Source organism: Apis laboriosa, unplaced genomic scaffold, assembly GCF_014066325.1.
Source record: "Apis laboriosa isolate Shangri-la unplaced genomic scaffold, ASM1406632v1 scaffold47_cov149, whole genome shotgun sequence".
Lineage (NCBI taxonomy): Eukaryota > Metazoa > Arthropoda > Insecta > Hymenoptera > Apidae > Apis > Apis laboriosa.
Genome location: NW_025223437.1, coordinates 3763513 through 3790167, shown reverse-complemented (window position 1 = coordinate 3790167; position 26655 = coordinate 3763513). Strand labels below are relative to the sequence as shown.

Genomic DNA, 26655 nt, shown 5'->3' with positions numbered 1-26655 from the left:
TATAAAGAAATATATTTTGTTTTTAATGAAATTTATTTTTAATAAAATTATTATAATATTACATATAATATTTTAATAGTGAAAATCATAATAATGTATAATTTTAACGTCAAAATTGACTATATTTATCGATTGTTTGGTATATTAATTCATAGTGAATAGATATAGCAATTTTTTATTGTAATATATTCATAGCAAATATAAAAAAATTAATCTGAATAATATTAAATAAGTAAAATTTTATCTAAACATATTTTAAACAATAAAAAGTAAAATTATAATAAATATATATGTAATACATGTAAAACTAAATAATAAAATATATATATTAATTATAAATTTTGTAATATTAATACTTTTTTCTACCGATTGAAACCATGGTGTAAATTGACCGATAGAGCGCGACACTGCAGATTGCCGAAGTGTTGCGTGTTGCCACATCACCACCAAATCAAATGTACTTGAACGATGTTTCTGTGTAGATTGCGCTCGTGCCGACTCCTCCACAATACGTGGAAAGCGTGAGTTTCTCCACTCCGATTCAACATGTCAAATCTTTCTTGAATTTCTAACGAATATTCACGAAAAAAGCAAAAATCAGAGTATAGATAATCTTCTGTTTACCGAATTGCTTTTCTGGCACAGTATAGACTGAGAAATTATAGATTTTTTCGTGGTGCTTAGCGTGGTAAACGAACGACACGATGAGCGCACCTCAGGGGCAAATGAAACCGAGAAACGGAGTAGTAAAACAGGTATGATATTAAAATTTTACTGCAATTTGTTCATTAAGAAATTTTTTATTTGAATATAAATATGATTTATATGATTACTGTCATATATAACCTCATATTTTGACATGTGTGTGCTCGCGTTCAACGTAGTACAAATAATCCGTACGGACAACATATGGTCTTTATATCAAAGTAATTTCATTTTATCTATTATTTTCTCTTAAAATAAAATTATTAAGTATTATTTAAATGCTATAGATATTATTAAAATATTATATATTTAATAGAGAAATATTTTTTGATTATTTAATATGTTTTTTATTCTATATATATGTATTTTAAAGTCTTCAATAAAGTTTAATTTTACTTTACTAAATTTCTCTGAAAAATACAGTATTATGTTATGCTATAATATTATATCATTATATATAGTATTATATAAAAAATTAAAAATAAACTTAGTTATATCTTGTTTTAACATAGAATTTTATATTTAAAGGTTATTTCGGGAGATACTATTGTTATTCGTGGCCAACCTATGGGTGGTCCTCCTCCAGAAGTTACTATTACCCTTTGTAATATTACTGCCCCAAAATTAGAACGATGGAAAGGAAATGATAGGTACATTTAACTATTTGTTAAATTAGTTTGTTATATATATTATTTATTATAATTAACATATATATATTTTTCTTCAGTACGGATGAAAGTAGGGATGAACCTTATTCTTGGGAAGCTAGAGAATTTTTACGCAAAAAACTTATTGGTCAAGATGTAGCTTTTGTTACAGAAAAATCTGTTAATACAAATAGAACTTATGGTACTGTGTGGTTAGGGAAAGGTACATATTTTATATAAATTTATATATTTATTATATAACAAAATTGATTGAAAATTTATTAAACTTTATTATTGAAACTTTATTAAACTTTTTTATAATAATAGATAAAAATGGAGAAAATGTGATTGAGACATTGGTATCTGAGGGTTTAGTAACTGTAAAGAAAGATACTAGAAATCCCAGTCCTGAACAAACTCGTTTAATAGAATTAGAAAATGCAGCTAAAACAGCTAAAAAGGGAAAATGGTCAGAATCTCCAAATTCTGAACATATACGTGATGTAAAATGGACTGTGGATGATCCCCGCAAATTAGTTGAAAAATTCGGAAAAAAACCTGTGAAAGCTATTATTGAATTTGTTTTTGATGGATCTACAGTAAAAGCACTTTTATTACCTGATTTTTACAATATAGTATTAATGATATCGGGTGTTCGATGTCCTGGATGGCCAAATGGAAGACGTGAAAATTCAGTAGGTGATCCTTATGCAGATGAAGCAAGATATTTTGTAGAATCTCGTCTTTTACACAGAGATGTCGAAATAGTACTTGAATCTGTTAATAATAATAATTTTATTGGTAGCATTCTTCATCCGAAAGGTTAGTATTTTGAAATAAATTAAGGAAATTGAATTATTTATAAGCTTATATAATTAGATATAATTATTAATTTAATGAATGTTAATAGGAAATATTGCTGAAATTTTATTGAGTGAAGGATTTGCTAAATGCCAGGATTGGTCAATTAATAATAGCAGAGCTGGTGCAGAGAAACTTTATCTTGCAGAGAAAGCTGCAAAAGAAGCGCGTTTACGTTTATGGAAAGATTACAAACCATCAGGTCCACAAATTGAATTTACTGGTACTATTGTGGAAATCATAAATGCAGATGCACTCGTAATTAGAAGTCAAAATGGAGAAAACAAGAAAGTATTTTTGAGTAGTATTCGACCACCATCCAGAGAAAAAAAAACCAATGAAGAATCTAATAATACTACTAGAAAAGATTTTAAACCTCTTTACGATATTCCATGGATGTTGGAAGCTCGTGAATTTTTACGCGAAAAATTTATAAGAAAAAATGTAAAAGTTGTAGTTGATTATACTCAACCTGCTAGAGACAATTTTCCAGAAAAATTATGCTGCACTGTTACATGCGGTAAAACGTATGTTATAATATAATTTATTCATTTTCTAATATATTTATTATTTATTCTATATAATAATATATAATAATATATAATAATAATAATATAATCATTCTTCTAGGAATATTGCTGAAGCTTTGGTTGCTCGAGGTTTAGCAAGAGTCATCAAATATAGGCAAAATGATGATCAACGTTCATCTCATTATAATTTGTTGCAAGTTGCTGAAAGCAAAGCAGAAAAGTCTCAACATGGTTTACATGCGAAAAAGGATATTCCAGTACATAGATTGGTAGATCTTTCTAATGATCCATCAAAAGCAAAAGCATTTTTAACGTCTCTTAAACGAGCGCAAGGGATTAAAGCTGTTGTTGAATTCGTTACCAGTGGATCGCGTCTAAAATTGTTTTTACCAAAAGAGGATCAACTTATTACATTTGTCTTAGCTGGTATAAGAACACCGCGATGTCAAAGATCATTACCAGGTGGTGGTATTGTTAAAGCAGATGAATATGGTGAAAAAGCATTAGCTTTTACTCGAGAGCATTGCTTTCAAAGAGATGTAGAAATAAAAATTGAAAGTACAGAAACTAAAGGAAGTGGATTTATTGGATGGTTAACAGTAAATGACATTAATATGTCTGTTGCTCTTGTTGAAGAAGGTCTTGCAGAAGTAGTTACTTTTCCTGATTTTGGTGAATTAACAAGAACACTTAAAGCTGCAGAAGAGCGTGCCAAAACAAAAAAATTAAATGTAAATAAACTTGTAAAATATCATATAAACATAGAATATTATAAATTATAAATTATATTATTATTTTTTATTAAAATGTTATATATATATATATAAATCTTTTATGTATCTATTATGTTTTCTAGATGTGGAAGAATTATGTAGAAGTGCAAGTTGAAAATGAAAAAAATGAAAATGATAAAGAAATTGTAGAAAGAAAAATTGACTATCAAGAAGTAGTACTGTCTGAAGTTACTGAAGATCTTCATTTTTATGCACAAAGTGTTGATCAACGTAGCATGTTGGAAAATTTGCTTCTACAATTACGTCAAGAATTAGCATCTAATCCTCCACTTCCGGGTGCTTACAAACCCACTAGAGGTGAATTAGCAGTTGCTAAATTTACTGGTGATGATCAATGGTATCGTGTTAAAATAGAAAAAGTTTCTGGTACAAATGTCAGTGTGTTTTATATTGATTATGGAAATAGAGAAATAATTAATGTCACAAGAGTTGCTGATTTACCATCAAGATTTGCTAATGATAAACCCTATGCTCACGAACATATTCTCGCTTGTGTCGCGCTTCCAAATGATGTAAGTAATAGCTAGTATAAAATTAAATTAATAGTTCGTATAAAATTTTTTACTTGTAATTACAAATTATAAATATTTCTAATTATTTAATTATTTCTAATTATTATAATTATAAATACATTTTTATATATAATTTATTTTTTTGAAATTATAATCGAATATAATTTTTTTCCATAAATAGAATGATGACAAAAAAGCGGCAGTTGAAATCTTTAAGGAAGACGTAATGGATAAAATTTTATTAATGAATACAGAATATAAATTAAATAATAATGTTACCGCTGTAACATTAGTTGATTCTTCTTCTAATGAAGATATCGCAAAAGGACTTATTTCTGACGGATTATTACTTGTTCAAAACCAACGTGATAGAAGACTTATTAAATTGGTAATTTGCTATTATGTATTTTTTTATATTTACGGATATTAATATCTTATAATAATTTTTTGTATATATAAAGTAATTTTAATATATAAATTCATTTTTTCAATAGATTGAAGAATACAAGAAAGCAGAAGAAGATGCGAAACATAGTCGACGTAATATTTGGAGATATGGTGACATACGAGCAGACGATGAAAAAGAATTTGGATTGTAAAGAAATAAATGCTCAAGGACTGGTTAAAAAGTGGTCAATACAGGGAAAAAGACATGTTAAAACTGCATAATAATTATGTAAGAACCCATTACATAGATTAACAAAAAATAATAAATGTCCATATGAGAGTTATATGTTGCATTGATTATGATGCAGTTATATTTCATTACAAAAATATGAATTGTACATAACAATTTCATTAATTCTTGTAATTTTTGAATGAAACAGTGGCATAATATATTGCATAACATGTTGTCATCAATCATTATTTGTATTACACTGTAAAGTTTTTCTTATTAATGAACTTCAAGAATTCCATGTATAACTATTTTCAAATTTTCATAATCCATGTGCAATTTTTCATGCATTATAATTGAGATAAATCTTTTTTTCTTTAAAAAAAAAAGTATATGTTACATTTCGTCATATAAAAATTATATGAATGAATATAAAACTCATAATTGTATATTTTGTCAAACATACTCATTTAAGTATGTAAGAATTTATATTAAGAAAGTATGTTATTTTAATTGAAAGCAGTATCACAGTAGATTATTGGGCAAACAATTTCAATTAAACGTAATTATTACGTATTAATATTACGTATATACATATATAAAATTTTTCATCTATTATAAATGAATATTTCTGACTTATATCTATTTTATTTCATAGTTGTATATGTGTGTAATATTTTATTTACTTAACAAAAGAATAAATTATGCTTATTATATTTTTTCATTAATGAAAAAAAAATCATTGATAATATTTCAAAGTTAATTAAAAATTATCAATTTAACATTATAATATTATAAACAAAAATAAAAAAATATATTTCTTTATCGAAATATTGATGTTCTTTATATATAACACATATATATAACTTGAAGTAATAATTCATAAATAAACTATATTATTATAAATTTGTGAACAGTAAAAGAGATATTGAGTGTGTATGTTCAAAGCAAAGTTTTTAATTGATTTTTTTATATAAATATTCAATTTAAATAATTGAGTTAATGATTAATGATTCTTAATACGTATTTGAATATGCCAGTAATTAAAATTAAGATATTATTAAAATATATGATCAGATAAAGATGCAACAGTTTCTGAAAATGAAATTAAAAATGTTTAAAATATAAATGTAATACCAATTATACAATTTAAAAATTTGACTGATTTGTAACTAATTTTATGACAACATATGATATATGCTGTATACCATAAATAAACTATAAAACTTTTTTATTTACACCATTATTTTTTATTTTAAAAAATATATTAATAATGATTTTTCTAATACAATATTCTTTAAATATGTTTATTATTATAATTTAATATCATAACTTTGCATATAGTTTTTATTTCTGAATATTTTATATTTAATATTTTGTACAAAATATATTATTTCTAAATATTCTGCTATCTTATTGCAAAAAAGTGTAGAAATATTATAGGATGCAGTTATACAACTACAAATAATTTATAAAAATATAAATACAAATAATAGATTATTCACTATTTACATTATGAAATGAGAAGGTGAAATAAAATAAATACACCAGTCAAAAAATCTATTTTTATGTATAGGAATACAAAAACTTATAAATGGATATATATTAACAATTTTAATCATAGTTATATTAACAAGTTATACATTAATTTCAAAGTCAATTGTATGTTTTAACACTGTATTATCCCAAGAGCAAGAGTATAAATATCTGTTGAACCATGTAAGACCACGTACAAAATCAGTGTGATGATCATCTTGATACATTAGTAAAAGATCATTACTTATATCAAATACTTCTACAAAAACATCGTTGCAGCATGCAGCTAATTCTATCCTACTATGTAATAATAATTGTATAATTTATTATATTGATAACATATTGATTTGTATTTATCAGTTTATATTACCTTTCTGAATTTGGATTAAATGAAAGTCTATGTACTGGTCTAGAAAATGCAGATGATTTTGATAATACTTTTACACCTCCCTTTCTGACATCAATTATTAAAATTTCTCCATCATCAGTACCTATTGCTAAAATATTTGATAAATTTGGACTCCAACATATTGCATTTAAACCAGCATCTTTCTTTAGAATACCTAATGAATAAATTTAAATTATATTTATAGAAAATGAGAAGAAAGATTAATTATAAATAAATGTTTATGTTAGTATTTGAATATATACTTTGAGCTGGCTTTGATTGTCTTATATCCCACATTAATGCTTCACAATCTGATGATGTTGATGCAAATTCTGTATTACTTTCAGGTTTAACATCAATACAAGTAATTGTATCTGTATGAGCAAAACTAAATGAATATGTTGCTATTAACTCTGATATATCCCATATTTTTATACTATAGAATAATTATAGTTATTTATTAAATATTTAAAATATTTATTTAATATAATTATTAATTTAATATTTAATATAAAATATTAATTGAATTTACCAACAATCCATTCCTCCTGAAACTACATGTTCTTTATCTATAAATGCAGATAGAGTTAATAAACTACTATCATGTAAAGTGGCATATCCTGCACATTGTAATTCTTCTGAGTCATTAGGCATTTTAGATAGATCAAAAATTTGTAAAGCTCCACTATCTTCACCAATTACAAATTTATCGCTTTGTAAAAAAACAGCATCACAAACACAACTCTCTGTTTTTATAGCAAAGAGAGCTTTATCTCTATCAAAATCTGCAATATCATTATAATACCAGACAATACCATTCCAATAGCGATCTGTCAGATTATTTCCTCCAAGAATAGCACTTTTTTCTATGAATAAATAAATATGCATATTAAATGATGTATATATAAAAAAAATATAAATCTAATTATATAATATAATTACAAAATTAAAATTTTTTACGCATATATTTACATAAAAAATTTAAATTATATTACCATTATAAATTGTAATAAATTGCAAATGTTTATTAATAGTAGGTGGCCTATCTGTTATAGTCATATTTCTGTAGACATCAGCATTTAAATTTGGTGGTGTTAAATAATCCATAATGCATTAATTTTAAAAATTAATAATACTAACAATACCGATTTTATTTAGAGTACGTTACTGTAATATAAATTGCATCATGTTTTATAGTAATATGTTTTATATTAAATATATGTTATAAATTATTGCAAATCAAATAAACAAATTAAATCATATACAATAAACATAAGATAAATTAATTACCCTGTATACTTTTGTATAACAGGACTTCGCTGTATGCTATCACGTGTTTCAATGTTTAAGATGAGAGAAACCATTATCATTTTTGTATGATTTTCAACTTTACCGATTTAGTATAGAATAAGATTACAGCACTAATAGTGATTGAAAATAAAATTAAATATCGTCACAATGACAATTACAGATGAGATTCAAGATAAATCTAATATTTAATAGTGAACTTTGTATTTTGTAATAAGAATTTATATCCGATGAAAATGTTTTCAATTGATATCATGTGTAGTCACGTGCTAAGAACAAATATATAGAAGAACAAATAGTGCAAAAAAGATAGAAAGGTAAGAATTGATTATTGGCGGTATCTCTCGAATATCAAAAACATTTCTTCATATCAATGAATATCAAAAAAAAGATAGGATGAGATAATGTAAGAGTTGAGAATTAACGCCATTAATGAATATATTTTTGGAGAGATATCATTAAAGAGATAATGTTAACAATCAATTTTTATCCTATCTCTATCCTTCTTTTTACTACTTTCCTAGTATTATTTTTTTTTTGTTTTTCTTGTCTTTATTTATATTTCATTTATCGTATTCTAAAGATGATGCTAATTCTCAAATTTTTACTTTATATTTCTTCCACTATCTATTTTCTTTGTTTATATTTCTTAGCATACCACAAACAAAAATGCAATCTGATTTTGAGTTAAATCGGTAATATTGACAATAATATTAAAATGATAAAAGAATTATTCTGAAACATGAAACAAAAGAATAAATTGAATATTAAATCTATTCTGTACTATACTCATCTGTGACTATATTTTATTTATGTTATGAAATTGCATAAATGAAACAGAATATTCAATATTGTTTGAAATATAATTATATTTTATTTATTTTATAAATATTTGAAAATATACAAAAATATAATTGATTTTTGACGAATTTTATAAAAATATATGAAATTAATAATAGTAAATAATATTTGAAATTAATATAAATATAAACATAAACTATTATATATTTCAGTAATATTTAATTATTAAAAAATTCTTACATTTATACGTAAATAGAAAACAAACATAATTATTATTAAAAGTAAGGAATAAATTAATAATATAATAAATTGAATAATATTTTTAACATATGAATTATTTTTTGCATATAAATTATCTCAAATATTATAATAAAATTCATAATTTTATTCTTTCACATTTTATTTTTATTTAATAACAATTAAATATATTAAATATAATTGAATGCTTCGATAATTAGGAGATAGTTCCTATCGATAATCCTCTAGAATTCATATCGTGTATTTTACCGGCATTTCAATTTTCGGGATACGCAGAAGTAGCGAATATGATTACCGCGGTAACGTCTGCCCATGACGTAACGGCTATACTTCTGATAATTTCCGTCGTGACGCATGCGTATTCGATTCAGAGCAAAAATCAGAATTAGTTCAACGGAATCCCGGAAAGTAGCGAGTGTGAGACACGACGGTACCGCTCTATAAAATCATAAAGAGCGCTGAGTAACCTGTCAAGACGTCGTCTCGTATCGTTATTTACGTTCTCAAAGGTGTAGTGGGTAATCGTTCATAGAATTCGGTCGGCTTCCAGACAGGATGGTGAAGCCTGAGCAAATTTTAATTATCGAACCGCGAAGTGAACTGCGGTTCAGGGGTACGCTTAAACGACGAATCATTCTTTTATATACATTTTACTCGCACATTTTCTTTCTTCTTCATTCTTTCGAGTTTTGTTCGATACGTGACTGGCAAGCGCTTTGTTGGTTAGTTAACACGAGCTGCACACGGTGCGCTACGTTGTCAAGATGACGTAAGGTTGACTCTACTAGCCAATTTTGTTGCATTTTGATTTGTAACCAAATAGGATTACGTACGACGACCCAGTAGAAATCATCGGCCTTTTCAATCGTACCTAACCCCATTCGTCGTATGTCATTCGCTGTCAAAGCTAAGTACAGTCACGATTCAATTCTCAATCTCCCCTCTCACTTCTCTTTCCCACTAACTGATATACAGCATATTCGTCCAGTTATATTGTATGTATTTATTTTTGCATCATATTTTCAATATTTGTACACTTTTAGAATTTTTAAGATTAATATTAAATTTTTGTATTAATATTTGAATTAAATGACATATGTTAAATGTTATTTTTAGCATGTAAATTTATTTAAAATTATGTAAATTTATTGTAAATTTAAGAATATATTTGCATTTTAAAAATATCGAAAAAAGATTTTTTATAAAATAATAAATAGTTTTTATTGAATGACATTTATCAAAGATTTATAATTTTGTTATTTATCTAATAAAAATATATAGTATTTTATTATAAGTGAAATCTAATTACACAAAACAAATATTAAACTACTCTATTTATAATTACAGCATTATATTTGTATTATTAATGATTATTATATTTTGCATTCTATTCTATAAATTCCTATTTCATATATAAATGTATAAAAAATGCAAGATAAATATTTATATCAATCACACATATATTTTATAAAATTAATTAAAACCTTTATCACTTTTTTTTATATAATTTTTGAGTGAAAAAAGTGATAAGAATAGTATTTTAACCTTTTTTTTAATATAATTTTCATGTTAAATTATAGGTCCATTCACAGAAAGGACAGTCACATCGTATATAAAATTAACTAATCCATCAAATCACAAAGTTTATTTTAAAATAAAAACAACTGCTCCAAAGAGGTATTGTGTACGACCAAATTGTGGATATCTCAAACCAAAGGAAATTTCACAAATAGCTGGTCAGTTTTAGTTATTTAATTAAATTAAAAAGTAATGATTATAATATATAATTTTTGTAAAAAATTTTATCAATATAGACTTTTTACAAAATTCAAATTATTATTATTTATAAAATAGAAAATTTAATTCATTAGATATTATATTTTTCAGTAACTCTTCAACCATTTGATTTTGATCCAGCAGAGAAAAATAAACATAAATTTATGGTGCAAGCTTTAGTAGCTCAAGATAATGATGATGAAGAAAATCCTGACATGGTATGTAATATTACAATTAGTGAAATATTTTAATATTATTTATTATTATTTTTTGTTTTTTGAGTGTTTTATTTCTACATATATTATATTAATTGTAATTCTTATTTTTGTTTGAAAGTGGAAAGGCATAGATCCAGAACAATTGATGGAATCTAAATTAAAATGTGTATTTGAAAATCCTGTAATTAAAACAATGACAGCTGACACAACCAAATCAGACGTTACTACAAATAATGGCAAAAATAAAGGAGTTGGTGATTCTGTTAAGTCATTGCCAAAGGTAATAATTTTATTTTCATTAATTTCAATAATTATTCTTTATGTGAGTGAATGGTATGTTTATTTTATTAGGTTCCTGGAGAAACAGAAGAAAAATTAATAAAAGCAGCACAAGAAGTCAATCAACTTAGGGAAGAAGAGAGTGCCCTTAGGCAGGAAAATCTCCAATTGAAGGTAAACAATTGAGAACTAAATTATTTTCACATAAATAAAATAAGAAAATTGACAATACTAATAAAAAGAAATTGTATAATGATAAATATGTATAGAGTACTAACTCTTATTTGTAGGAGGATTTGTTGCACTTACGAAATGCCATGTTGGTTAATGAGGCTACATTAGCCACTAAAAATATTAACTCACAGAACAGTAGCGAATCGTCACCGCCAGTTATCAGCATCCTTATTGCTGTTCTCATGGTTATAGTGGGATATGTGCTGGGAAAAATGATCTGAGCAGCCATTACTTTACCGCATAACTTGGCACATCCCCTCTTCCCCTGTGTTTCTTAGCCTGCCCCCCTGCTACCATATACCACGTACTGATCGCAAAGGTCGAAACCAGTCATCGTATTACACGATTGTTCATAATAAATACTATAAACATGAACGGGTAGTGGTTTACAATAATAGAATTAATCGCTGCAGGAGTGTGCTTCTATTTTGGTAAAGCGATTAAATTCGAAATCCTTTTTTAAGAAATAATCACTATACTCGGATGGCACATATTGATAAATAGGTGCAGCAAATCCTGTGGATAAATTTTGTTTATTACGTATCAGAAAATATTATTAAGTAACAAATTATCAATAAAAATTAAAGATTATATATCTTCACGTTTTTTACATTATTCTATTATATTTCTTATAAAAGGATTCTCGCTTTACAAATTTGCTTGCGGCTGTGTCTTTGAAACCATGTTGCCACTAAGTAAATTATGTATGGGATATGAAAATTTATGAAATATAATTCTTTTAAATGAATACATTCAATTAAAAAAAAAGTGAATTCAATTTTTCCAGGAACAATGATGCATTCTTACATAAAAAGGATAAATTTGAATATTCTTTTTGACATTCTAACAGTACTTAACAATCACACGATGTAAGATTGTACATAATGTATTTTAAGATAATATATTAATGTATCTAACGTATATAGTCAGGAAGGGAAGGGGGGCTGGCTGATTAGTAGTGGTTCAGTGACTCAGAATTTGGATACGCTGGCTCTATCCATCAGCAATGATATATCATTTAAGAAGTTGATGCATTAAAGTTTTTGACGCTTCAGTGTATTTTTATTTCTTTATGTTTGTCTTATAAAAATTCGAAATAAAGATATCTCGGATGTCACATGGTGAAACTTTTATATTTTAAACCTTTCTGCTAATAATTGTATTTTTAAATAATTTGCAGTGGTACATGGTATACATGGATATGGTACCGCTTAAAAATTCTATCATAATTCATACAAATCTATATAGATGTGTATATATATATTTATATACACATTTATATGGTAATTCGTAAATTGTCATATCACAAATAATATTGAATACATCATAGTTATTGCATACAAATTTAATATACGAACAATAAATATCCATATATCTGTGCCTTAGAAATAGAGTCAAAAATATAACATAATTGTGCTTCATTAAAATTCTATTCTTCTAATATTTCCAGATTCTATAAATCCTTCAGATATTTTTTAATAATAAATATTAATTTATTAACTATAGCATGCAAATTTAAACTATAACTAAATTAATAAATACAAAGATGTAAACATTTATTATAATACAGATTGTATTATTTATTATTTCGAATACATATATATATATATAATTCTGTTAAAGTTAACAAATATATATTAACGTTTAATGAGTTAACGTTTAATCAGTAATTTATAGAATGATGATCATAAATTAAATATGTATAATATAAGTTATAACATTTTTCAGCAAATATTTTTGTGTTTTAAAATTATCGAAGCATTTAATTTTTTAAAGCATTTAATTTTTAAATTTTCTTTATTATTTATACTTTTATTATTAATTATTATTAATTATTATTTTATTATATTTTATTATTATATTCTTTATTATATATGTATATTTTTAAAATAATTAAGAAATAATCGTCCAGAGTATTGCTTAAGATATAGGTATTCTTTTTCCGTGTGAATACATAAGGCATGTAAAAAGATTGAAGATTCTTCTTCGTGATTAGATACTTTTTGAACGAATAATTTTTTAAATTTCTGATAAAAATCATTATAATCATTTCATCATGTTATGATGAAAATGTTACGATAAAAGGATTATATATAATAACATTAATAATACAATCGAGAATAAAAAAAAAGAATATAATCGAAGTTAAAAAGTTATAAGAACGGTGATTATATAAATAATACGTATACACATTCGAATGATGATTTTAATACTATTGCAAGATAATTGTTCCAAACGAATTCGATTTTTTTCACCACACGTTCAATAAAATTACGTTAAACAAATTCAAAATAATGATGCTTGTATTTTAAATATCAATCAATTACGACGAAGGTTATTCAATATCGCATAACATTAGACTAGTACAAATATAGTTTCGAATCGATCGGGTAAGTGAGATAATTTTATAGATGAATTTTAAACCCTTCATTCCCAAAAAATAGATACGCGAACTAAAGTGGAGTAGGTCAACTTATAATCAGACTACCTTCTCGGGTGCACATGCACTCGCATACTTTCTCCTTGCGCGTCCCTCGAACGAAAAAAGAGAGATAAAATGGGGTGGGGAGGACGGGCGAGAAGAGAATGAAAGAAAATATCTCAACCGAGATATGTTAAGATCGCCAATTTGCAAACTTTAGTTTATTTTATCGTTATTTGGATGTTTCATCCGAAAATAGCAAAAAAAAAAAAAAAACAAACTGCAACTCATTCATACTTATTCAGCTGAATAATAACATATATTATATATCATAATTAAGATGCAAAACGAAGAGATCAACATAAATGCTACATCACTCTTATATTATATGATTAATCATCTTATTATCTCTCCGCATTATATTTCTCTATTTTCTATCTTTTCGCGAAAAACACCATCGAGAATGGAATTAATTCTCACTTTATATTTCGAAAAACGTAATGCGAGGCACGTTTCGTGTGCACCTGATCGACGTGAATAAAATATAATGTAAAAATATTCATAGGGCGGAACTTGGAAAATTCGCTCACTGGACACGTGACTTCCTTTAATGGAGCTCGTCAAATGACACTCGTAGCGAGACGTTTGACTGCGAACTAAGGTCGAATAGGAGGACTTGGTCGGCCTGAACGTGCAGATAAATCAGGATCGAGGAAGAGGGAGGTGGATGGCGGATACAGCGCAGAGCAGCCTGATCAGGGTGGCGGCGGCAGTAGCGACTGGCTATTGATTTCAAGGGCTTCCTTAACCCCCCGCTTTGCCGCTGAGTGCCCGACGGCTTCAGGTCACCCCAAAGGGCTCTTGGTGCCCGCGACTAAAACAATTCCATACGTTTACTCCCACTACTGGCCCACCTATCCAACACCTTTCGCCTGACTAGTTAACCGGCATGCAACTCGGACAAGCCTTCTTTCCCCGTTTCCTGTCTTCTTCGACTTTTCTTCACCGTGTTCGTTTCAACGAGCAACGAGTTTTTTTTTTTTTTCTTACAAAGATACGCGTTGCAAAAGAGAAAGGTGCGCTCAGAGAACGAATATCGAATTTGAAGATACCCGTGTAGAAAGACAGAAAGAGAAAGGGAGAGGAAGCAAGATCGATTACTTCGTATCGATATAGAAGTTTTAAAAAGATACTCGATCATACTCGTGATATCGTTCGCGTGGAAGACAAGTAGAAGTGGTCGGCCGCCGTTCAGACGGATTACGAGGAGAGTAGATACGACAGAGGACAGAGGGAAATTAAAGGCGTTCTTCAAAATTTCGCGGTTAAGTGGCCCCGTTTGGGGGTAAAACGAGGTGGACATAGGGGTGGAGAGGAGGTGAGGCGGGAAAGAGGAAGAAGCGCATAGAATGGTAAGAGAAGCGGGGAAGCGGAGAAGGGTGGGGAAAAAGGAGTAGGGATGACGAGGGGATCCTGGATGAACGGGAACCCGTGGTGGTTACGGTACTGTGCGAGTCGGGCCGAGCGCAAACGGATCGCGGGGTGAGCCGTCGCTCGGCATACGTCGAACTGGGTGCCCCGCGTTGGGGCGTCTCCTGCCATCGAGCATCGGTGTCGTGCAGTCGATCGGGGGACGACCACCGCCTTCTTCGAAACCACTGTCGGTTCCGGGCCGTGTCGGACTGGATTGTAACGGGACGGTAACGGTCCCGCCTGTTCACCCGTTCTTAATTCCCCACCGGTGTGTCAGCGCAGACACGGCGACGACGATGAGACTACGACGATGGTACTCGTGGTAGCGCGACCACAGTGCGTCGTGGCCAGTGCGGGCGTCGGCATCGTCGTCGGTTGTGCACGCGATCGGACGAGCAAGGAGATGGTGTCCCCGGATCGTTCGGAGGAAAGTGACTTGGTTGCTAACGCTATTACTGTCAGTGCCGCGTCCGCGTACAACGTCCCCGACGTCGTCGACGTAGCCGCTGCCTTCACCGCCGCCGCCGCCGCCGCCGCCGCCGCCACCACCAGCGTCATCCTCACCGTCACCGCTGCCGTTACTATCGCTGCCGTCACCACCGCTACCGCCACCGTCAACGCTCCCGTGACTGCCACCGCCAGTCCCGCCACTGCCAATACTGCCGTTTTCGACGCTACGAGCATCGTTGCTCTCTCTGCCAACCAGGCTTCCAGTGCGACTCGTTACACGGTCTAACATCCCTAATAATCCCAAACGGTGAGTGCCCGATTCGATTCTCTTTCTCTTTTCTTTTTTTTCTTTTTCCTCTTTTGCGTTCCCTCGGCCGCCACTCGAGACCCAACCCAGCTTCCAGACTTCCTAGCTTTCACCTCCCTTTCCTCGAGGTGCGCTTGTCCTTTCCCACGGGAGAAGAACGTACGAACGAAAGAGATATATATATATATATATATATAGAGAGAGAGAGAGAGAGAGAGAGAGAGAGAGACGGAAATGGGAATAAAGTATGCAGACGGAAATCGAGGCAAAAGAAGAGAAAGAGAGAGTGCGAATGCTGTGTGTTGTATGTGCGAGGAGGAGGTGGAGTAAGTGAGAGAGAGGGAGAGAGAAAGAGAGTGGGAGAGAGACAGACAGAGAAAGAACGTCACACGAAAGGGTGGTTGGGTGGGAGGTGGATGATGATCAAGGATAAAAGGGAAGGAAGAAGCGCGAACGGCATAAAAGATTTTATTCATCCCTCGACATCCCGTGTACGCGATTAGAATAGGATTTCTCTGTTCTGTGTTATACGCGATCGTCGTGCCCTGGCGACTCGACTCCACATAACCTCCGTCAATCGATAATACAAGACGACGGCACCCGCGGCGCTCGGCAAGATCGGCCTAGGAACGAACACGGCCCGCGTTCCTGGGTCGAGCTGTGCCCTATCGATGAATGTTGTCGATACTCTACTATCTCTCTCTCTCTCTCTCTCTCTCTCTCTCTCTCTCTCTCTCTCTCTCTCTTTCCTCTTAGAATCCCTATCCATTGTCTATTATTCGCTCGATTGGGACGTTGACGGGAAAAAGGAGCATAGCGTCGTCGGATGACAACCGAGAATGCTTTCTTTCCTCCGTTTGATTGGGCGGCGAACGCGTCCCTCCCTTCCCGTTCACCCTCAACCTCAAATGTCAAGATCCAGGATATATCCTGCTCCCCGCTGGTTTATGACACGGCCTCAACCTCGCCCATGTTAATTGGCGAGGATCGATTTTCTTCGAAACGATTACACGGCCTAGCTGCCTCACGGTCGTTCGATCGCCTTCGTTCAGGATCCCGGTTCCCCGTAAACGTCGAAAGCAAACCGGTTGTTACTTGGAAAAGTTTACTAGCTGGTAAACTGGTTCCCGTGGCGAAAGGCGATCAAGGCATCGTCGACTCCTCGATAATGGAGATAACGAGGATGAGGAATAGAAGAAGAAAATGTCTAAAATACCACGCACACCCTCTCACCTTTCGAATTCGCCATTTGCGTGCCGGAACGTAATAAAACGCGTTTTTGATCACCGTGCAAAATGCGCGAATGCGTCGTCAGCATATATCTCTATGCTTATATATGTATATGTATATACACACACGTACACATATATATATATATTCATATATATATTCGTTTTATATATATAACGCGCTGCACGAAGGGGATGAATGAATGCTGTGAATAAAAGTAAGTAGGTTAACGAGAACGAGATCGTGCGTTCCGAAAAACGCGATCTCTCCGTTTCGTTTTTTCTCGCCCACGATACTTCCGCCTCTCTTTTCTCGAATCGTTCTTTTCAAATCGTTGTAGAAGAAGAGCCGAAAATTCGAAAAGCGAATCCGTGGTCTTGTTCCCCGAGAGGACGAAATCCTGCGTCTGCCTCGTTTCGGATTGTTAAATCGAATTCGTAAACGAATCGAAGGCTCGCCACTTGAGACTTGGTAACTTAGCCACCAACTTGCTAACTTTCCTCCGATCCTTCCGCATACTGCGACCGTAAACTGCGCCCCATTGTCGTATTGTTATCTACACGCGAGCTATAATACACCCGGGCCGGAGGAATAATCATACGTATCTAGTTTCTGGTTCGAATCAATGTTTGCAATTGTGGACTACTTGGAAATGTACGGGCCTCCGTGGAAGCGTTTTATACATAGTGGCACGAAATCGGTGAAAAAAGAACGCCTCAACCGGTTTTAACTTCTTTTCCCATTATTAGATAACGATCGCCTCTGCAAGACGCATACCTTCCTTTCCTCTGTTCTTTCCAACTGTTTTTTCGAATCGTGCTTTACGTGTTCGTTTATGTAGATCTCTCATCGAATTCGAGGGATCGATGTCTTTCGAACGAACACCGTCACGAATCTCTCGTCTCGCTTCTCGAGTTCTCGATTTAATGATTTTTAATCGTCGTATCTGATAAAAAGCGTACGTATTTTCTCCCGCTCCTTTTATATATCTCATCTGGGTAATTACGTATTTGAAAGTCAAAAGTAAGTACAAAAATGATATTTATTTAATATGAATGTGGATCTAAAAATCTATCAAAATACGATCAATTAGCAATATCTTGTTTTTCGTTATTAATTTGTATTTTTTTTTTTTTTCAATGAATTCTCAATACGTGCAACATAAAGTAAGATTTATTAAATGAATATTTTATCTTCAGAAAGCAATATATTTTTTCAAAATTACTTTTGACTTGAGCCATAATATATTTTCCTTATCGTTATGAGATTGCTTTTAACAATGTCATGTTGCGACAAAACTAATGCATTCGTGCGTCATTGGTTTGGAGTTGCGCTATGGAATCGGAATTATTCCGAACAGGTTACGCAAAACAAGAATCATTATTCATAATTCATGATACTAAAAGTTAAATTTTTATAGAAATAGAGGTGTTCTTTCTTTTGTTCTTCTTTTTTTTTTTTTTCAACAAAACGTTAAATATACACGTTTATATTTGTCATTTTGCTCGTCCAGAAATAAATATTCTAATCTTCCGTTAAATATTCCAAAAAATCAAGTACGCGACAACGATAAGTATTTTTAATTTTTACAAGGCTCATAATGACTCATGACAGAATAATAAAATATATACTATCTCTTCCTTTTTTCTTTCACCGATAAAAGCTCGTGTAATATGCGTACATGATCATGATATATGTACAGGTAAAGTGCATATTCCTTACATATGCATATGCATATTCGAACGCATATAATATACAAGAACCACTTTCAGTGCGCTAAGTGCACGGAGCACACATGACAAAGTGTATGTATTTTCCTAATTAATTTAAGATAACATCCCCGTCTTTCAAGAGTGGAATAATCTATATCTTATATGTGATTTCATTGAGAAAAAAATCGTGATAAAGATATATAAAATGTGATTCGAACAATCGACGATATATAAAATACTATAATCGATATATACACACTATAATTTTTATTGCTGTATTTTGCAAATTTAATCGAAAAGATCTTAATCATAGAATTTATTGTTAATAATATTTTATTGCTGTGTTTTTGAAAGATTGAAAAAATCTTAATCGTAGAATTCATTATTATTAATGAAACAGATAAAATTTTCAAGATCTATCTTCTACATCGAAAAAGTGGTGAGATTAGAAAGCGGATTAAAATTATCGTCGATCAATCGTAAAATAATCGATATTTTATTGCTGTGTTTTCTCAAGAATTGAAAAAAATCTTAATTGTAAGATAATAAAAAAAGAGATAAAATTTTGAAATTCCCTATTATTGGAAACTATGATATTATCCATTTAAATAATATAATTACGATATTGGAATGTTGGAATGTTTTTTGAACAAACATTAATCATATCGTTGAATATTTCATTTGATAATAAATCTCATTTTCAACGAGATGGAAATTTAAGAAGTTGTAGGTGGATTTAAGAAGTTTAGAATTCACGGAAGAAGCGTTGCTTGACGAGCGTACGCTCATGACCTACTTCTCTTTCACGTTTACTTCATCGATTACACGTATATATATATTTTTTTTTGAAACTAAACTTTTTCGCCTTCGTGACCACGATCGTCCATCTCTGTGCTTTGGACCAATCCTTGTTCCGTCACAACCGAAATTGTAACCTGCATTCCTACGTTATGATCACACAGTGCGACATTTTAACAATTTAGTGAAGCGAAATTGAATTTTTAGAAGTCTAGAATTATGCAAAGGGCAAAAAGTTATTTTCCACGAATGGTATCTATCATAAATCAGATCATGTTGATCATTCAGAATTATTGTCAGAATTAAATTTTCTTTTTTTAAATTAGAAGATTTGATATTCTAATAATAGTTGTTTTTTAATTAAAAATTTAATTTTAGAAATGTTGGAAATTATAAACAAACTTTTAGTTTGCAAATTTTTCTTCGAAGGTTGGATTATTTTTAAATAAAAAATAAGAGCGTGCATTTTTTTCCTTGAAAATTTTTTTGTAAAATAAGTCTGTTTTTAGAATGAGATTTTTAAAATTAATGTCATAATTGTTGTATATATAATTATATAAAAAATTATAGGATTCATTTAATTATTTCAAATTTTTATGATGAAAAATAAATAGATATTACTTCTTGAAGCCATAAATTAATTTTATTTCATATTACGTTTGAAATAAGGTAACTAATTTTTTAAAACTCTATTTATATATTTTATTTTTCTCTGTTGTTTTCTTTTGTGATAATATCGTTATATCTGGCAAGTTAATATATTATTTCTAAGGTTCTAATTAACTTGATTAATATTTTTAATTAACTTGAACAAAAATTGTATATATCAATAATTATTTCCATTTCTGCTCGTACATGTTTACATTTTATTCCTTCCAATTGTTTTTCATCAACATTCACACGAATAATACGCTTTTTATTAATATAAAAATTAATAGAAAAATTCGTAAAAATAAAAACTATTATTGTCTTGTTAGATTGCTAAAATATACCGTGAATACGTCGTTGCACCTGGTGCATACATCTTGGCAATCAGGAGATCAGCCATTGGCAACGCGAAGCAAAAAGGATTTACATATATTGCGAAAACGACGATTACGTATAGCAATATATATGTGTATGTGTACGTATATACACATGCAGATATAAGAGATAATATATATTTCCCAAAGGACCTGTTGGCGACATGCCAATCCTAGATGTATCCTCGCGTCGTCGTCTTCATCGCAATGCCGACGCTTTATGGCGCAGAAATGAGAAAAGCCTGGCCTCTAGCGTTTCGCGGGAATGCATCTCATTGATCCATTTAAATCACAAGTATCCGGAGACGTATGTATGTCATCGTGAATGTTAGATATCACTAGATATTCGATATTTTCGTAGGATCGGTCTAGTTTTTCAACAATCTCGACTTGATCTCGGCTTTAAAGCCGATATCGTTGAAAAGAACGTGGATTTCCTTTTTATTCGTCGAGATTGATACCAGAGAAGAGTTACACGAGTGTAAATATTGCCTCGTACAATGAACTATTTGTCATTTTTATTGTACCGGTTCAGATAGAGATTTTCTGAAAACTATCGTATTATAAGTGATATGAATGTATATGAAACTATATATGATATACATTTGTAGGTTGTTATTCATCAAAAGAATTTTGTATTATTACGTGCAATTTTATTCAATATGTGTTTGTTCGCATCTATAGTTTTTTAAGTTCTAGATTTTTCTTAGACTCGAGAAACACGATAACTTGTTTTAACGTTGGAATTTATTTTCATTTAAAGAAATTAAGATTTACATATTTCTTTAATAGCATAATAATATTGAATATTTATTATTTTAATATCCTTTTCTTTATTTCATAAATAATCAAAAATGAAAATTTCTTCAATAATTTACCTTAAAAATGTTGTTACTTTAAAAATATCAACATATTATTATATTTATTAAATTAAATTAAAATATAAAAAAATGTAAGTATTGAGTAAATAAGAGATGAATATTTTTCGTATCTGAAAAGAATCATCTAAATTAGAACTTCGAGTTAAATTTATACAATTATATAAATATACGATTATAAGAAAAAAATAAAAGCAATGATTGAGCTGAACTTTGCTCCTGTGATTCACTTTTTCTTTGTTGCATTGTTCATTATTCGAATAAAGATAATAAAAAATAATAAATAACTAATAATTACATTATTCTTACAACATTATTTTTTATATTTTTATTTAATTCATTTCATTGTTATTTTTTAACATGGTCTTTTAAATACTCGTTTTTAAAAAACAAATCCAAGACATTCTTAAAAAACTAGATAAAAAAAAATATATAAAGATATTTTTATATCATTTTCACGATTATATGAAGAAGAAGAAAAAACGAAAACGTGTTGTTATCAAATAATTTATGTGATGTAATTATGTAATTATGTAATTTTATGTATGGTCTAGAGCATGCGATATTTTACCTTTACTACCAATAAATTTCATATTTTGTTCAACAATGAAAAATATTGCATAACATCATTCTCTATTTTAAACTTTTTATAACGCATATGTACATATATAGAAACACGCAAAGAATAGTCATCTCGAAAGAACAGGAAATGCGACAAAGTGTGCAAACTCCGTATTTCTTCATCAACAAGCATCTATCGATCTTTTACGGCAGACATCGAGATAGAAAAAGTATTGAAAAAGAAAAAAGAATAAAGAAAAATTCACGCATTCCATACACTAGGTCTCGGTATCGCTGTGTTCAATCTTTCACTGTAGATATGGACAGCTGAGGTAGAAAAGAAGTACCACGAAGAATTCGTATATAAAACTCGTTGCAATACTGGACAGTAGAACAGACGTGTAACAGACATGTTGAGAACAATGACGGATAGATTTACTCGACAGATAGAACAAGGACAGTGAACGAAAGCGATCAGACAGAGAAACAAATACAAGAAGGGAGGGGAGAAAGTCTTTGGATTTCGTTTAATCTTCAATGCGAAATACAGAATGAGTACGCGTCAGTAGCACGACATTCGTGGAGTGAATAGTATCGTTATTTTTCGTTCGGTGTCCAATATACATTTAATGTTCTTGTTCTAGTTCTCTAAATACATAGTTTGTGTATTAAGAATGCTATAAACTTTACCGATTACAACTTCAATGAGAAAGTAGATATAGTTCAGATTTTCGATAGAAGGTGAGCGGTTGAAAGTTGTACGTTGAAAGTACGATGTTCGAGACCGTTCGTTCGAAAGGCTATCGATTTTGACACAGTAATTATCTACGATAGCACAGAGAGGGAAAGTTAAAGGATTTCAGTGACCTTTCATTCAGACTCGTTTTACCGTGCATCCGTTATTGTTGCGTTTCTACATGCTCATATATGCATATGTAGTACATAGGCATCGATCTCAAATGAGTGAAAAATCGAACACGTCTTTCCTATATCTTTTAATTATACCATCGTTAGTTTGTTTACTTTCCTCGTGCTATTTATATATCACTTGATAATTCGACCTATAATATATATACGTAGATCGTGTTATTCCTTACTATAGAAATCAATATCATCGATTGTGTTAAGATGTGATTATAATGGTTTATAATTTTTTATATAAAATCAGTGAATCAAATAAAAATTGTTTCTTATTTCATTTTTCTTTCCAAAAAGAAAACTTTGGCAATTAGCAAAATTGCTTCATTATCATTTGGAAGCAATTTAAAGACGCGTTCGATATTGTTGTCAGTTTACAGCGCCACCAAAGAAAACAGCATTCCGTTTACCGACTGTGAAACGTGTATCACGTACATTAATTATGAATTTTCATCGAGTTGATTTCATGAAACGATTCGGGAAACCGTCGAGTTCTAGGACGATGTACTGTGAGAATTCTGACTCGGTGGCCTGAGAGAGTCGCCAAGCAAGGTCGTATTGGAAATTACACTTGCAGTCTGTAATTATACATTACTCGCTCGTGTTTACAACCGCCTTTGTGCACAGACGCATTCACGGTTTCTACAGCGAGCATGCTATCCTTTCCCTAGCATTCAGGCAATTTCACCACTCGCATTCTTTTCATTCGTATATACCAGTAACGAACAGGCGCTACAAAAACCGTGGCCGATTAAAGGGGGAATAATTATCGTCAGCTGCTTCTCCTTGCTCTTTCCCTTGTTTCATTTCGTCTTCTCGATCCTACTTTGTGTTCAATCTTTCTTCTTTTCATTTCTTTTGTTGTTTTCTCATTTTACTTATTTTCTTTTTTAGAAACGACAAATGACAAGACGATTTTTCTTTCGTTCTGTTAAAATTGGTCAGGTAAATGGATTGCATAATCTTATCGGAAGATAGTTTGTCGAATAACATTGGGGATTTAAATGCCAATTATTTCATATCAGATAATTATAATTAATCTTAATAACATAGATTTGAGAAAAATCTATTTATTATCATGTTAAAATCAGATTTATTGCGTCGTATAATTTCTTTTTACAATAGATCCTTATGAATATTTTTTAGCATCTTAAAGGACGTTTATTTTACGTCCATTTTAAATTTAAACGTCTTACAATCCTTATCTCAATAAACAAAAAAAAATGATAAATAATAATAATTCAATTAGATTTGATTTGTTTGTCTTCTAATATTAAATTTTAAGTTCAAGAAAAAAAAAATACTCCTATCAAATGGAATAATATAAGATAATCGAACAGAAACTGATATAATTATTTCTGTGATATAATTATTCTGTTAGTAAAATAAAATAAGTAAATATATAAATATATTCATAATTCAAAGAAGGATAATCTCTTCTTTAAACGTATTGATTCATAATATAAATGTAAGATATTCAAAAGACATTTTGTGTTATTTGAGTATACTGAATAATTTAAATTTTTTATAGCTGGATTTTTTTTAAACAGTAAATAATTTTTCTAACGCATAATTTTTTTTCTTCACAGGTTTACCTAGTGTCACATCGCTGTCTTACAGTGAGTCGGATAAAATTTACGATCAGAAAGAAGGAACGTGGCTCTTCGGAACTCGTGATACGCCACTGATCGTATCGCGTTGGAAATCCCACCGATTCCTTCGTTTACGACCGTGTCGTTCGCGTTTTACCTTCACTACCTTTCACGGTCACGTGGTCGAGACATTAGGCGACCTGTTAGAGAAAACAGCGATTGTCTCTGCGCCAAATTGCAGGAATCCCAGAGTGGCGAGTGGTCTCGCGGCTCAAAATCGGGACACGAGAAACGTCGTGGCGTGATAATATCATCGTCGAGCACGATGGCTTGCGAATTCTTTAAGGTGAGTCGAGAAACGTCAACAACAAATGATGAAAAGAAAAATAATATAAAGAAAAAAAAAAATATCGAAACACTTGTCATTATTCATAGTTCGTGCACGTAATCGCTTGCCAATTTATCGGCAGTAATATTTAATAAGCAGCTAATTGTTTTGTAATTGTCGAATTATATACCTATATCTATTCCTATTTCTTACGAGATTACGAGATTATGGTGTTAATTGATCAAGATGAGAGAAGTCTCAATGATTCCATAATCGTTGCACCAGACCAGATTATGCATAAGGATGTTGCATACTCATTATGCATATACAGCTACGTATTATTTATTTCGCTTTTGTATCATTAAACGCTTCGAAGTGCAGTGCACGACGTTCAATCATCGATTCTGTGTTCTACTAATATTTTATTCATGTTTATAAACAACGAATTATACAGAATGATTCTCGATATTCTTCAAACCTTTGTATGCGATATGATTAAAGGGAAAAAAAAAAAAGTATAATACATTTCGTCGTATTTAACCGTATTTATATCTTATCGACGTGTAATTTATCACACAAAGCATCATCGGATCGTTATTAATCAAGGGAAAGGAAAAACTTCATTTGCTCAAATCCATGTTATTTCAGATGTGAAATTTCGTATCGGACGCGATGCTCGAATTTACTTAATGACAACGAACGATATTAATAATACTCGTTACTGTGGTACTTTAATTGTCGTTGGGAGACGAGCTCATGCATGTAAGAGCCCCGGCTTAATTACTGCAGCACGATCTTGCAGTAACTTGGTAACGTTGTTACCAATTTCACGTGTACATCGGGTGGAATGGAAATTCATAAGCTTCGTTTCGCTCTATGATCGATCGGTCGGAAGTTATTGAAATTTCGAAGAAATTTCTCGCTTATCTCGTTCAATACTTAACACCTATACCGGGAGCAAAATTTTCATTTCGATTAAATAACGGCATCGGTATAATTTTCCAGAATTCGTACAACATACATCTATCCATTTACGTTGGAACGGCTATACGTTTCGCGAGCAACATTTCTCTGTCAGCGAGCAAAAAAGTTGCCCTGACTTTCGTGCACGCTCATGATACGTGAGCCGAGTTTCCGTGAATTAATTAGCGTGCCTCCTCGTTCTGGCTATTACGTCAGACTTTCACCGAATTGACACGAGAATCGTTCTGATTAATTTGGAATGAACCAGTTATGGACACTACCCTATGGCGGTCTGACTGCACGTCAAATCGAATTGTCAGGGAACGCGGTAACGTGAGCCAACACGCATACACGTTCACCGTTGCTTTTCCTATACACGGTCAAACATATTTTCTTTGTTTCTTTCCTTCTTCATGTCGTTATATAATTCTAATTGAATCCGCTTTCTGCGTGGCTGAATTACTATTTGCGCACTCGAAACCACGCTTGTAACGAGGCGTGCCGCATAATAATAATAAAAAAAAAAAAAAAAAAAAAA

The 26655-nt window shown here is 30.8% G+C and overlaps 4 protein-coding genes across 13 annotated transcripts in view; 3 read left to right on the top strand and 1 right to left on the bottom strand.

Moving 5' to 3' along the window:
- Positions 1–493: 493 nt before the first annotated feature.
- LOC122716710 (staphylococcal nuclease domain-containing protein 1) lies at positions 494–5200 on the top strand. Its single transcript, XM_043940050.1, has 9 exons — positions 494–755; positions 1234–1355; positions 1433–1575; positions 1680–2174; positions 2263–2740; positions 2844–3474; positions 3600–4049; positions 4231–4437; positions 4544–5200. The coding sequence occupies exons 1-9, from the start codon at positions 705–707 to the stop codon at positions 4646–4648; spliced, it is 2682 nt and encodes an 893-aa protein (XP_043795985.1). The 5' UTR covers positions 494–704; the 3' UTR covers positions 4649–5200.
- A 1064-nt stretch (positions 5201–6264) lies between these two features.
- On the bottom strand, positions 6265–8139 carry LOC122716621 (methylosome protein 50-like). 5 transcript variants are annotated; one of them, XM_043939886.1, is made up of 6 exons: positions 7880–8139; positions 7585–7756; positions 7122–7455; positions 6853–7025; positions 6572–6764; positions 6265–6501 (listed from the first exon to the last, which is right to left on the bottom strand). In XM_043939886.1, the coding sequence occupies exons 2-6, from the start codon at positions 7694–7696 to the stop codon at positions 6303–6305; spliced, it is 1011 nt and encodes a 336-aa protein (XP_043795821.1). In that variant the 5' UTR covers positions 7697–7756; positions 7880–8139; the 3' UTR covers positions 6265–6302. The 5 variants fall into 5 exon arrangements, with proteins under 5 accessions (XP_043795821.1, XP_043795823.1, XP_043795825.1 ...); XM_043939888.1 differs by having other exon boundaries at positions 6265–6498; XM_043939890.1 differs by having other exon boundaries at positions 6853–6977.
- Positions 8140–9318: 1179 nt separating this feature from the next.
- LOC122716600 (vesicle-associated membrane protein-associated protein B) lies at positions 9319–12580 on the top strand. Its single transcript, XM_043939848.1, has 6 exons — positions 9319–9569; positions 10537–10692; positions 10844–10950; positions 11069–11230; positions 11302–11403; positions 11520–12580. The coding sequence occupies exons 1-6, from the start codon at positions 9512–9514 to the stop codon at positions 11682–11684; spliced, it is 750 nt and encodes a 249-aa protein (XP_043795783.1). The 5' UTR covers positions 9319–9511; the 3' UTR covers positions 11685–12580.
- A 3408-nt stretch (positions 12581–15988) lies between these two features.
- LOC122716668 (glucose transporter type 1) overlaps positions 15989–26655 on the top strand; it is a 28354-nt gene continuing 17687 nt past the window's right edge. For 2 of the 6 annotated variants that reach the window (XM_043939965.1, XM_043939966.1), the window contains exons 1-2: positions 22903–23057; positions 24824–25172. The gene's annotated coding sequence lies outside the window, so the exon portion shown is untranslated. Of the gene's footprint in view, positions 16116–22855; positions 22872–22902; positions 23134–24128; positions 24180–24823; positions 25173–26655 lie in introns of those variants that run through there. The other 4 variants (XM_043939970.1, XM_043939967.1, XM_043939969.1 and 1 more) reach the window with 4 other exon arrangements.

What these genes read in the sequence shown, in the direction of transcription:
- LOC122716710 (XM_043940050.1), top strand. Translation starts at nt 705, where the DNA reads ATGAGCGCACCTCAGGGGCAAATGAAACCGAGAAACGGAGTAGTAAAA. An exon ending in CGATGGAAAGGAAATGATAG is followed by an intron (nt 1,356 to 1,432) that starts GTACATTTAACT and finishes ATTTTTCTTCAG; the next exon opens with TACGGATGAAAGTAGGGATG. An exon ending in CCAAAACAAAAAAATTAAAT is followed by an intron (nt 3,475 to 3,599) that starts GTAAATAAACTT and finishes TATGTTTTCTAG; the next exon opens with ATGTGGAAGAATTATGTAGA.
- LOC122716600 (XM_043939848.1), top strand. Translation starts at nt 9,512, where the DNA reads ATGGTGAAGCCTGAGCAAATTTTAATTATCGAACCGCGAAGTGAACTG. An exon ending in GGAAATTTCACAAATAGCTG is followed by an intron (nt 10,693 to 10,843) that starts GTCAGTTTTAGT and finishes TATATTTTTCAG; the next exon opens with TAACTCTTCAACCATTTGAT. An exon ending in CTGTTAAGTCATTGCCAAAG is followed by an intron (nt 11,231 to 11,301) that starts GTAATAATTTTA and finishes TTATTTTATTAG; the next exon opens with GTTCCTGGAGAAACAGAAGA.
- LOC122716621 (XM_043939887.1), bottom strand. Translation starts at nt 7,696, where the DNA reads ATGGATTATTTAACACCACCAAATTTAAATGCTGATGTCTACAGAAAT. An exon ending in ATTTATTACAATTTATAATG is followed by an intron (nt 7,456 to 7,584) that starts GTAATATAATTT and finishes ATTTATTCATAG; the next exon opens with AAAAAAGTGCTATTCTTGGA. An exon ending in ACAATCAAAGCCAGCTCAAA is followed by an intron (nt 6,765 to 6,852) that starts GTATATATTCAA and finishes TTTATTCATTAG; the next exon opens with GTATTCTAAAGAAAGATGCT.